Genomic DNA, 13,509 nt, shown 5'->3' on the forward strand with positions numbered 1-13,509 from the left:
AGGCTCTCGAAATGCGCTCTTTCCTGCGGGGGGTGGAGGCGGAAAAAGAAAGTCAGGTACGGAAACAAACTCCGCGTTCGCCGTTTTACGGTAGCGGAACGGTAAACATACCTGGTTAACACAAATCTATCGCAAATCTCAGTAAGCCGTCGACGGGGGAAAAAAAAAAAGGGGGGTTTTATTTTCGACGCGTCGCTTCTTTTGAAGAACTTCTCTTTTGACGCGAGCGAGACGCGGCTTTCTCTCCCCTTTCTCGCCTCCGCATTCAGCGGCCACTATAATGGATCCCAGGAGGCGGGGAGACAGTGAGGGCCAGGGGGTGCCGTAAATAGATTTTTTTTTTTTTTTTTTTTTTACAGAGGAATACTCTGTGATCCTGAGCACACAATGGGGGCCGCGGCCCTCTTTCCAGCGCTCAGATTTTCCCTCTGTAATCTTCTGCCTCCGTCCCTCCGCTGCAGTCGGCGGCGCCCGGAGCTCGGCGCCCATCATTTATTCAGAGTTCATGCTTTGGAGAACACACCGTGTTTTCCCTTTTGTCGTGTCGCTTTATGCTCAGATTAAACTTGGCATCATGTTGTACTTGACGCACAATGAAACCCTGTCATTCACCGTGCGGCAACAATATTAAATGTCATGTCCGTGTGCATTTACAGAATAAAATAACAGCTTTCGGGGGGCCTCTGAATAGTTGCCGCACATTACACTTAATGTATTATGCAGGGGGAGAGTGCCGACTGCTACCGGCTCCATTGTTAGATGACCCAGTTCCTGGGTGAATACAGAAGGCATTAGCGCAGGGCTGTCTTCCTCTCTAAAGAATCGAGTGGGAGATGGACACTTTGACTCCGCATGATACAAATAATCTCCCACCCCCAGGTTTTTTTTTCGCCGGGACGACACTAAAAGCAGCCACGTCGCCGCCATTCAGCGCCGAGCATTTGTTTTACTCCCAGGGTGAGCGTTCAATCTGCGCCCAAGGTGCCCTGCTTGACCCGACCTCTCCTCCTGCTCTTTTCTTTGCTTTGTTTCTGTGTCTCTTTCTTTTCCTGAGCCGGCGGATCTCACTCGCGCACACACACACACACACACACACACACACACACACACACACACACACACACACACACACACACACACACACACACCCACTCAGGTGGATTCCCAACACAATGCTAACAGCTCCCCTGTCACACACACCGACACCGACACCGCCGCTCACATTAATCTTTCAGCCCTACTGTTCTCCGCGCCACATTCACCGTTTAGTTTTTTTTTTTTTTCACTTTTCCCTACATGGGAGTGAATGCATGTTTTTCTTTTCTTTTTTGTTTCAAAGGGAAATAATGTTCTACTATTGAGAAAATATGAGGGTTGTTTTTTTTCCCCCTTTTTAAGATACTTCTAATAAACAACTTTTTTATTTACTTTTTTTTTAACGTGGGGAAAAAAAAACCATGAAAAATGTATTTCTGCAGCTCTTCTGTTATTGTTTTATTTATTTATTTTTGCAGCCTGAAAGAAAATGTGCTAAGATAAAGGATGACAGTTGTTCATTCGAGCCCTTTCATATTATTTTGATTTGCCTCATGATGTGATTTCCTTTATTTATTCAACAACTACTTTCTTTGAAGGCGAAGCGAGAGAGAAACCCCGAGAGGCAAAAAAGAGTGCAGCAATTTTCCATCACACAAGGAGCGGTCATTATTTACGGGCGGCTGAGTGAGTCTGATATACAATTAGCCACTACCTGCTTATGGCCTGTGATTAGAGCCTGTCCGTGTGACGGCCCTTTGCTTACTTAAGTGTTTTCTAATTATGACATATGCGGCTGGTCCCCGCTGGGCCAGAGGACACTTTGTAAAGAGGAGATGGAGTGCGGAGCCTCTCTGGGAGTCATGCTCTGCGTGAAGCCACACACACACACACACACACACACTGCACCACTGTATTCATCACCCGGCCGCATTATTGCACTTAATGAAAAAAGCAAGCAGCCCGATGACAACGTGACTGATGTGCGATTAGCTGTACGGGCAGCCGCGCGGCTCCTTCAGACGCCGCTTGGACACCAGTCCAACCAGGAAGAGGAGACGCACACGGTGTAATAAATCTGGCGCGCGCCCCCACCCGACCCTCCCCCCCCCCCATGCCTCGCCGGTCCCTTTTTGATCAATCAAGTCCTTTTATAAACTCATGATCGTTAAGCATGGTGTTGGGCTGAAAGCTGAGGGAAGTGGCGCCATCCGTCACTGAGTTTTATTAATAAACTTCTGTCTCCACCGTGCAAAAGTTAAATGATCGCTGAGCGTCACAGCTGGGAGCCCGTAAGTTTGTCTGAGCTTTCTTCAGTAAAGTAAGTAAAAACCAAGTGTATGTGTGCATGTGTGTGTGCGTGCGTGTGTGTGTGTGTGTGTGTGTGGGAGAGGAGGGGGGAGTATGATCTTGCAAATTTACTCGCCGGGGTGATTTAGAAAAGGTTTGCATAAATATGTGCAAGCATTAAACCTACTTAGACCTCGTAAATGTCTTTGTTAATATCCCTTACCTTGTGTTAAGTTATGCTAATCAACCTTATACTATCTAGCGCAGTATGCTACCGCACATTTTCATTTATTTTATATACTGAATTTAATATACTTATTGGTTATAATTTCCGTAATTTATGTCTCGGGAATTAGTATTGCGGCTGATTTTTACGGCCGTAAATTACGCGCGCAACATCGGGGCTTTTTTTTTTTTTTTGTTTTAGAGGCGTGAAGATGTCCAAGCGAACTAATGCTGCTTTACTGCCAACGCATCAAGTGCCGTGATAAATTAATGACACTTTTATTATTTTATAGTCTCATTAAATTTTTACTGATCGCTCCGAACCAGAAGAGTAGCAAAGGACGTACAGTGTGTGGGGATGGGTGGGGGTGGGGGCGGACGGACGGATGGATGGGTGGAGGGGGGTATCAACGTATGGAAGCCATAGAGGAAGGGTCGATTCAGGAGCAACGGCTACCGGGTAATATCCATGAAAAGTGAGTGGAAAACAAAGCTGGTGGGGAAATAATAAAGACGGGAGAAAAAAAACAAAACAAGCAGTGATGGCTGAAGAGCGAGATAAAGAGAGAGGACACAAAAGATGTAATGGTACATATTGTTCCCCACCCTTTTCTGACCAAAAGATGGCTGGCAGGCGGCGGCTCTCTCCCTCAAATGACTTCAGCATGCCGCCCTCCATCCCACAAAACTTTTTTTAAATTACAGCGGCTCCCTCTCCAAGCTGTAGTGGAAAAATGCCACCCGCAATAATTTCATCTGCCCTGCGCCCGCGCTCGTCTTTGTCTCCAAAGTTCGGTACAGATGCATTTCATTCAGTCGCTCTTGGCTGAGAGAGAGGGAGAGAGAGAGAGGGAGAGACAGAGAGAGAGAGAGAGAGAGGGGGAGAGAGAGAGGGAAGAATGGATGGCAGCGTCTGTGGAACTTTATTTGTGCGAGGAACCCGAACCCAAACCCCACAGCCTGTGTCAGCGCTGTAAAGAGAGCTTTAATCTGCCCGGCCGCAGAACATGTGCCGGAGGCCGGCTGCGCTGCCCGCAGGCTGATGTGTATTCTGGGATGGAGGAGGGCGGAGGAGGGTGGAGGAGGGTGGTGGAGGGCGGCGCACGGCCCCCGCGCATTGTGCCCAATCCTGCCCTGTATTTACACATCACACCGCTCAATAAAAGAGCCTGACACTCTTTTATTAGGGCTGGAGAGCTCGAATCCTCCGTTTTAAAGACATGACAGACACATTGACTTGGACTGGGCTTGGTCTTGGATAGTGCGAGACTCAAAATATTGATTGATTCCATGTATTATTTATATATATTTTTTATTTATCTCTTGCCACAAAAGAAAATACAGATAGATGAGAAGTTCACACTATTGAATTGGAAGTGGACTTCCTTCTTGATAGTTGGCCTTCACTCGAGTTAAAGCCCCCACCCCCTCACCTTGAGGCCTAGGTGGGAGGACACAAAGGTCCTAGGACTTGACTTGACGTTAAACTTCGACCTTGATTTGATTCTGTCTCTGATTTGTTTGAGTTTGACCCCCCCCAAAAGACTCGGTCTCGCCTTGGACGGTCTTGACCACAACACCGTTTTTTACTCTGGGCCTTCATAAAAGCCGTTGGTTATAGGAACACTATGTGCCCATCTATACGTGGAGTGCACTGCAAATCAGCGTGGACTTATAGACTTAGGGGTTGAGAAATAAGCCATTATGCAGCTTAAATGCATATCATGATTCTGCATCTATAGCAGCAGGGAGACTCTCGATCGCTGAAGTGCTGGAGTAGCAATCATATATGTCTTTATCTTGTGAAAGGCCAAGAGAATCACTTCATTGCTCTTTGCTATAAAAAAAAAAGTGAATAAAGCTAAATGCAGCAGGTAGTAATTTGACAGGTGCTGAAAACCTTTAAGGTAGTTAATATTTTCTCCTCGCCCAGGTGCACCTGCTCAGACCTGAAAGTGACAAACTGCACTCAACACTTAAGCTTGGAGTTGTATGGGCGATTTATATTTTTGTCTGGTTATATTTTATTTTTAATAGAAAATGAATGCAGTTCATTCTGCAAGCTGGGATGGTCTTTACTTTACTAGCTGCTTGTTTGTCTTACTATATTCCTTATAAAAACAACAGGAACATTAAACAACTGCATTTCTCTAACTTAAGCTTTTCCACTGAACAGAAAATCCACTAACAAAAAACTCACTAACACCCGCTAACATCTGGCTTCTTTCCTTAGTGGGAAAGGCTACAATCGGCATTCATTCCCGGGACAAATGCCTCTGCAGTAGTCACGGGTATTTATCGGCTTCAGCTGCCATTGGTAGTAATGGAAACATGACACCTGGGTAGACACACTCATTTTCGGCCCTTTTCCGGCGCAACAGAAGACGGGAATATCCGTGTTTCATTCGATCATTTCATATTCGATTTGGAATCCAAAATCCAAAATCAGAAGTTATTGATTTTGGCTCATGACATGTTTTGAGTGGGGGGACCCCTCCGTGGGGACCGCTATGTGCCCGCCTGGCGACGGTCCCCGCTGTGCTCTGAGCCACCCCAGCACCTCCCCAAGCCGGCCTCCGAACCGGAGGAGCGTCTCCGCTCCCCGCCACCGAAGGACCAGGCCCGATGCGCAGGGAGGCGGCCTACTCAGCAGCCGGCTCTCCGGCAACGCGCTGCTTTCTACCGTTCTTTTTCCCAATCACACTGGAAACACGACGCGCCCCTTTTCCGGCACGTTCGTGACTTCACCGACACACCGGGGGGAAAAAAAGAAAAAAAGGCATACTTGTCTTCTGGCAATAGGAAAGGAGTCGCCTATTTCTAGCGGGTTTACCCGCGTTCAAAAAACCCGCATATACGCGCTACTTTTGGTGTAAAAACGGTATTACAGTATTTAATTTTCTGCCATTGCGCTGAATGGGGCACACACCTGTCAGATGAAGGCCGTGGCTCTCTGACCACAGCCTGAGGCTTTGTGTATGTATAGATACAGTATGTCCACGAGCCAAAACTTTTAAGGTGATTAAACTAAAATTTAAACTCATTTGAAAATGCTCTTATAAAATAAACTGACCTCCCTGCTCTGCTCGGCTCCTCATCCGCTTTGTGTTTTTATTGTAACCAATTGCCGTGTTATTTATAGGTCTGCAGCTTTTTACAGTAGTTGGTAGTTCTGAACCGTTTAAATGCTAAGTACATCCAGCGGTGTGGTGAGCCCGCAGCTCCTTTCAAGCAGACATTTTGCTTTCTTTTCGACCAGGATCTCCCCCCTTCACGTACGTACCAACAATAACTTGGGGCTATTCTATTCTGGCCCCAAAAACACCTAATTTCTTTAAATCTGAGAAAAATAATAGGATTGAAAAATCCCACGGAGAAATGCATGATTAAGTTAATTAATGAAGTGATAAATGAGCTCCGCCCGCTTTGGACAACGTGTCTAGACCACCCTTCTGAGCCTTCAAACTGAATTGTAAAAAGGATGTCTTTTACGTATTCACCTTCACCGTGTGCTCTTTCTGTGGGAGAACTTTGTTTTGTTTTTTTCCCCCCCTTCTTTTCTTCTCCCTCCACACTGTTTTGAGATCATTTGTGTGGAGATGATGTATTTTCATGGGTTTTGGGCTCTCAGTGACCCCCAGGCTTCTTCAATGAGTCCTCCAGGAGCTGTTGAGTGGAGCTCAAACGTCCTACTCCATCAGACACTCCTGCTTTCAAAACGCAGTGTATTAAGAGTAATCACCAGGAGCCCCTTTAATATTTTGGACCTTATCCCTTGACCTGTGGTAGCTGTACGTGTCTGCTGCTAGCGCACATAAATGGCCCTTTGTGGCCGATCCTCGGGTCTCCGCTGGCCTTTGTAGTCTGGTTCCTGCAGCGAGCTCGGCAGCACATATCTCAGTCACCGCAGCCAGAAACACTTCTCAGAAAGCTTACGCCTGCCAAAAAATCCCCCACCCCCATTCGAAAAGAAAACAGTAGAAAAATAATGGAGGAAAGTCGGCCAAATGAACCCTGACAAAGATGCGGTGACTCTGATGAGGAGAGAAAAAGATCTGCCCTGGGACGGAATCCCCCCAACCCCCCACACACGCTTTTATCTTGAATTATTGTCTATTTATTTTATTCTTTGGCCGACGTGAACAATTGGACAAAGCATTAATGTAAGCAATCTCCACAATAACACTTGCTGGCCGCGGCCTGCGTCTGGGTGCGTGGTTTGGGGCGGCGGGTGTCTGATGGGGGGTGGGTAATCTAATTTGGACGGGCAAACCCTTGTATGCCAGGGATTTACAGTTGCAGCCAAAACGCCTGGGTTTGCAATTTCCAAGACAGGAGTCGAAAAAGGAGCAGAAAATTGCTTGCAGGGGCTGCAGACCAGACAAGATTATATTCAAAGTCTTTGTGAGGGCTTTGCCTGAATAGTGGGGCCCGGCATCCCAAACATACACACGCACATGTGCACACACACGCACACACGCACCCACACACACACACACACACACACACACACACACATACATGCACACACATACAAGGGTAAGCAGTGTAACTACGACGACCAATAGGTTAGGAGTCAGGACTTTCTCGAGGCGGGCGCCACAACCTCCATTTGAATATTTAAGAGGCCGCGGAGATGGACGATTCCACTCATCAATACCGAGTAGGGGAGGGGGCGGTTCAATAGGTTAATACACTGGCCTTTCACCCTTTGATTCCAGTTTGGGACATGTCAGCACAGGAATATATTTTATCTCGGGGAACGACCTCCAGGGGCATCACTATCGGCGCCAGGGCCAAGGGAAACACATGCTTACGGTGTATATTTTAAAAATATCTTTATTTAAAAGGTTTTTTTTGTCCCCCCCTGCTTGTCTTATAGATGTCTATTCAGTCCATACGTAGTGTATGACGATGGCGCGTTGGGACGTTGGCGTGTTCCAGTTTTAGCCGCGGCTACACAATCGCAGGAAACAATTTGTAAGTTACAAATGGATGGTGATGCCTTTGACTGTAGGCGATCCGGCTCGTTTTTTAAGATAAAAGCTTCCACTGGATGAGGAGGAGGGGGAGATGGTAAATAATAGAACATAGTAATTGCCCTCTGCAGACAATAATACCTTTCGATAAATAAATATTTCAAACAGGTAAATTGTGAGCGGGAGTTGGGGAAAAAGGTTTTTATTGTACTAGTGGGCTGGCACTAATAAAAAAAAACAAAAAAACAAACAGTCAAATAGAGAAGCAAAGATGAAGCGAGAAGAGATGCTCTCGGATATTATGAATATTTCATATGTTGCTTTGTTTAGGCGTTGTATAGCGTGGGACCTCTCTCTCTTCTACTGTACCTCTTATGTCCGAGATGAGGACACGGATATGGGAAAAGGGGGGGGGGGGGCAGGGGAGAGAGAGAGAGAGAGAGAGAGAGAGATTGAGGGGAGGTTGCGGACGGCAGCATTGTACTCTTCAGACCCCCGTTGTATTAAAAGATGAATTGATCCCTCTATGAGCAGCACTTAGACCCACTCCTCCTGACCGGTCGTTACACCGGGATAAATCAATATTTAATATCCCCCTCTAACGGCCACACTAGATGATTTTAACCTTTCCTTAATCCCACTGATGTTACCTTTTCAGACCCCCCCCCCCCTTCCATCCGTATGCAAGCTCTCACTATGATAAACTTCCAAACAAGAGACTGGGGAGAGAGGGGGGGGCGGGGGGTATTAAAGGACCGGACCATATTTATGTCAGGTGAGGCGGCAGGATGAAATATTAATATTCTGAAACTGACCAAAGTGAAAGCTTTTATCCGGCGCAGTCAAACCTCCGTAGACCCTTCCTTGTCTTGGATCGTCAAGAACACACACTCTCTCTCTCTCTCTCTCTCTCTCTCTCTCTCTCTCTCTCTGTGACACTCTCCTGGTGAATTAGAGGTCTCAGTATTGCAGCATTAGGCGGGGGGTGCGGGGGTGGGGGTGGGGGGGGGGGGGACTGAACACAATAGAAATACAGAACTGAGAAGAATATCTCATATGCGAGTGGTAGGGAGGTATTGAATATAGTCAAAAAGAAGAAAAGAAGGAAAAAATGTTGCATCTGGTTCGGCTGGAAATGGCACAAAATTCCCCAAATTTTTTTTGCAAGTATTGGTATTGAATTACTAATTTCCGTTGGTTTATTTGGAGCCAATTGAGATACATATTTCACACACACACACACACACACACACACACACACACACACACACACACACACACACACACACACACGCGCGCGCGCGCGCAGATGTGTAAAGTGGGGACTGCCTAACTTCTCAAAAGAAGGAAGTAGTCTCTGGTGTGTACGGTTGCCAACGGCAAATACCAAAAAGCTCAGTGGCTCATATTCCTAATCTGGTCGTTCCCCTAATTATTATTTGTTGTGTATCTGTGTGATGCTGTGAACCTATTGTTAGGACACATTAAGACAACATCTCTCTCTCTCTCTCTCTCTCTCTCTCTCTCTCTCTCTCTCTCTCTCTCTCTCCCTCTCTCACCTACACGCTCCTTTCCAGGAATGCGAGAGGGCAACGTGAGGTGAGTAGTGATTGACTGCGTCGGGGCCCAAGGACAAAGAAACAACTAAAAAACAACTCCCCTCACCTCAGATGGCTGGTGGTTTAAACACAAGGCTGAGGCAGACAAGTCAACAATTTGGGGGAGTCAAAACTGAGCGGAACAGAAGGGGGGCGGGGGCGTTAAGCTCTACCTGCTGGGAACAGTGTGGCCTGTTGGAAAGGCTCTCTCCCTCCCAGACGCTGTTTACGTCCCACATATTATGCTGTGCAGCGGATATTCTTACAGCTCCAGCATAGGAAAGGTGGAGAAGAAGGTGCCCCCACCCACTTCACCCCTCCACCCAAAGATGGTGACAGAGTGAAAACACGGACCATTTACCAGCCTTACACTCTGCTGCGAAAATCTCTATCGGCTGCCGGTCCACTTAGCGAGAAATGAAACAAAGGAACGCGGAAATTAAGTTTCTTTGTGACATTGTTGCTTATTTACATGATTATGATTGAGTTTTCTCCGCCATATCCATTATCGAAAATGAAGGAAAGTAGGGAAAAAAACAAAAACATGCCGTAATTGTTTTTCCATTCCTCAGTTCCAGTCATTTTCTATGAACAGAGAAATTGAAAATCATCTTTTCTTTGGGGTTTTTTGTGTTGTTTTTTTTCTCATGGGCCTCACCCATGTATTTGCTTGCAGCTCAGCGGGGGTGAGACAGATATGATTGCCACCTGCGCAGACAAGTGATCTCACCCCAAACACCCCAAATTAGAGGCAAATCAAAATAGATATTCATTGACTTTTTTACATATACATTGACCTAGTTGAGACTGTTGGTTGAAAGTGTCAGGTGCTCAAATATTCATGAGCCCTGCTCCCAGATCCTGCCTGCGTCTCGCAGCCAACTGGCAACACGGCATCAAACCGAAAGGGAGGAGGACAGCTTTTTTCTCTCCTTGATTGACTCATCGATTGAAGATATTTTTAAAGGGAATCCCTGGGAGTGTGTGCTCCCGGTACAAAGTGGCCCCCCGTCCCATGTCGGGGGACGGAGAGGGGCCGTGAGTCGGCTTTAATTGGGCAGACTTCAGAGTGTTCTTTACCCACACCGGGCAATGCCATGGCCTGTCATGGCCCTCACACCAATATCAACACCAACACCGAGCCCTCCAAACATGCACCCACACACACACACACACACACACACACACACACACATGCACAAATACGGCTACACGTCGTGATGCCAGTGTCAATCAATAGCAACACCCTGGGTGGGGATAAAAGAGAAATATTAGTCTTAACGCTTTTGCTTCTATATCTAAACTGCTGTGTTCCAGTTTCTTTACTAGTTTGATTTAAGCCCAACTTCAATAGAAAACTAAAAGCAACAACAGTCTGTGCGGTAGAAAGTGTGTTTTTTGGACATTTTTCTTGGGGGGGGGGTTTGCTCGATGCGTCGTGCAGACTGATATCCAGACTGAGAATACCCCACTCCAATTCCTTCAAGTACGGTGATGGGGATGAAGAGAAAATGCCAGACCACTGTTTTGTTTTTTTTAACGTTCATTCCAAAATTGTATTCCTTAATAATTTGATTAATCAATGTGTTGACTGACGGACGTTACTTGATCGAAATGGAACACCCTCGCTCACAAAATTAAACCGTGAAATCACGCTTTGGGAACGAAAGGAATCGTGTGTGGCTGTGTTTTTCCTCCCTTCGATCTGGTATTGATTTCCCCGCACCTTGTCTCTGCAGTTGGCCAAGCCCATGGAGGTGAGGGCGGACAGCTTGGCCTCCATGCCCTGCTGGTGGTGGAGCTGCTCCCGCTGCATCTGCTCCCGCATCTTCCTGGCCTCCTGGATGGCCTTCATCACTGCGTCCTGGTCGCCAAATAACGCTGTGGAGTTTAGGCTGGACAGGATGTCTGGATGTTCCCCCAGGGAACACACACACACACACACACACACACATAGAAACAGACAGAGCAGAGGTTAGAATAGATAGTAAAATAGCCTGCTAGAAGAGTACAGGAAGATAATAGTGTGTGTGTGTGTGTGTGTGTGTGTGTGTGTGTGTGTGTGTGTGTGTGTGTGTGTGTGTGTGTGTGGGGAGATGTGTTTTTTTGTGTCCATTTGTGGTACTGGTGCTTTTCAAAAAGCGCAAGGGAGGAGCAGCTCTTACCCAGAGAGGACCCCCGGCCCAGGCCTCCTCCCAGGGGGCTGGGGATGCCTCCTTTACCCATCATGCTGTTGGGGCTGCTTTTGCTGCCGCCGAACAGGTTCTGCGTGGGGGAGGTGGGGGACTTGACCAGGTCCGTGGTCTTGGGCCGGGAGGAGAGGTTGAGGGGCTGCGTTCCCTCCTCCTACGTGAGAATCAGAAGAATCACAATGAGAATGAGAAGAGGGAGATGTGAAAACCCCATCCGACCCCCATCCCACCCCCATCTCACCCCATCCCACCCCCGTCCTCCTGCCTTACCAGACCGCCGTGCTCTGCTGCTGCTTAATTGCAGCCGCCCTGTCCCTTACTCACACTTCCTCTCTGTCTCACCCCCCCGGTGTCCTCTTCTCCCCTCGTCTCGCCCTCTCTTTCTTCCCTCTCTCCTCTCCTCATCTGTCCTGTAGGCACCGTGCCATCACCATCTTCCTCGCAGTTGCCCAGTGCCTTTGTTTGCACTAATTAAAGCAGATTCTGCCTCTCTCTCTCTCTCTCTCTCTCTCTCTCTCTCTCTCTCTCTCTGTACATCTTCATCTGTTCTCCCTCTCCTCCTCCTCCTCCTCCTCCTCCTCCTTCTCCGCCGCCGCAGCACTCCGGTCGGGAGAATAAATAACGACCAGATAACAGCCCCAACGCCGTGATCAAACACAGCTGTTTCATTCATCAGCTGTCGACTTTCATTATCCCCTTCATTAGCTTGTTTTCTAATTTCCTTCCTCGTTTCTGCGTACTTGCTTTTTGTTATTCGCTTCGCATGACGGATATTTCTCGGATTTATAATGCGATAAGAAAAAGTGAAAAGGAAAAAAAAAAAGAAATAAAAAACATCTAAGATTGGTTTGGGTCTGATGTGTTGTCGGGGTGTTATTGAAGATGATGAGGGTTGAGCCGGGTTCTCCGGGGTGCTGCGCTCAGCGGCTCCACCACGGAGACCGAACATTGTTTATCTGGAGGAACCTGCGACGTGAGCGGGTGCCGCCGGAGGGATTACGCACGCATCGCTGGACGGCACCGTCGCTCATTTGCTCGCCGAGCCACGTAGCACTAGTTATGTCGACTTCATTAAGCGCTGCTGTATATGCTGATTTAAAATATATATATTTATTTATTATTTTTTTGCACGTGCGTTCATCATCTGTTTCACAACGCCAGTTTAGGCAATAGGAAGACGCTGATAAAACTCACATTGAGACTATAATTGATTGGGTTTAATATCATCATTTTGATTGATGAAATAAATGCGTAAATGTAATAAATGTGTTATTTCCTCATATTAAGACAATATAACAAACCTAGAATACAGATTTGCCCTTCATCTCCTATTAAAATGTCCACCTCAATTTGTCCTAATATAGCATTTATAGCTGAATAATAGAAGATTAAAACAAGATATTTGGCAGCGTTGAAACAACCAAACACTGCCCAATTTCTGTCGATAGTTTACACTACAAGTTTAATGTTTAATGCTCTTCTTGAAAATCCGAAAATAGTCTCGGAAAGGAATTGGTCGTAAAACGGTATCTTTGACAGCCAAACTCTCCTTGTACAAACATATGGCTTCCAAGTCAACTGCCCCAAGGCCTGTTACCACTGTGCCAATAGAAATAGCAAAGCTGTCTGGATTGCCAAGATATGTTTACTTTCAATATAGGTTTAATTATTCCAATTATTGTAGTATTTAGAGAGGTTTTTTGCGAAATAATGACAACAAGATTTAAGTTGCATTCCAAAAAACGAGCCTCGTCTGGTGAAGGGAGGAAGGTAAAGAAGTGTTGGGTCATTCTGATGACAACCTTTGGAAATCCTTGGGGTAAGCAGCCTGAGGGCCATAGTCTGTGTGCGTGTGTGTGTGTGTGTGTGTGTGTGTGTGTGCGTATGAGAGAGTGAGAGAGAGAGAGAGAGAAAAGAGAGAGAGAGAGAGAGTGAGAGAGAGAGAGAGAGAGAGAGAGAGAGAGATAAAAAGATGAAGGGGCTCCTGCAGGAACAACCAAAGTGCTGCCCTTGCGTTTAATGACATGATTTATGTCCATTGTGATGTTATTAAGTTAAACTTTTCCAAATGGGTGTATGCTTCTGATTATAGCCTTCGTCAGTGGGGATGATATATACGCCCTATGATCTGTGTGGGGATCTAGTGCATCCAGGCCATACAGGAGCATAAAATACCCGCTGTATTCGGTT

At 46.7% G+C, this 13,509-nt stretch overlaps 1 protein-coding gene across 2 annotated transcripts in view; it reads right to left on the bottom strand.

Moving 5' to 3' along the window:
- Positions 1–13,509, bottom strand: part of sox6 (SRY-box transcription factor 6) — a 152,675-nt gene that overhangs the window by 15,723 nt on the left and 123,443 nt on the right. For both annotated transcript variants that reach the window (XM_079998340.1, XM_079998341.1), the window contains exons 13-15: positions 11,293–11,473; positions 10,854–11,035; positions 1–23 (exon numbers count right to left, since the gene is read on the bottom strand). The exon at positions 1–23 is cut by the window's left edge and continues 83 nt beyond it. In XM_079998340.1, coding sequence (XP_079854466.1) covers positions 1–23; positions 10,854–11,035; positions 11,293–11,473 — 386 coding nt within the window. The remainder of the gene's footprint in view (positions 24–10,853; positions 11,036–11,292; positions 11,474–13,509) is intronic.

Source organism: Zeus faber, assembly GCF_960531495.2.
Source record: "Zeus faber genome assembly, chromosome: 3".
Lineage (NCBI taxonomy): Eukaryota > Metazoa > Chordata > Actinopteri > Zeiformes > Zeidae > Zeus > Zeus faber.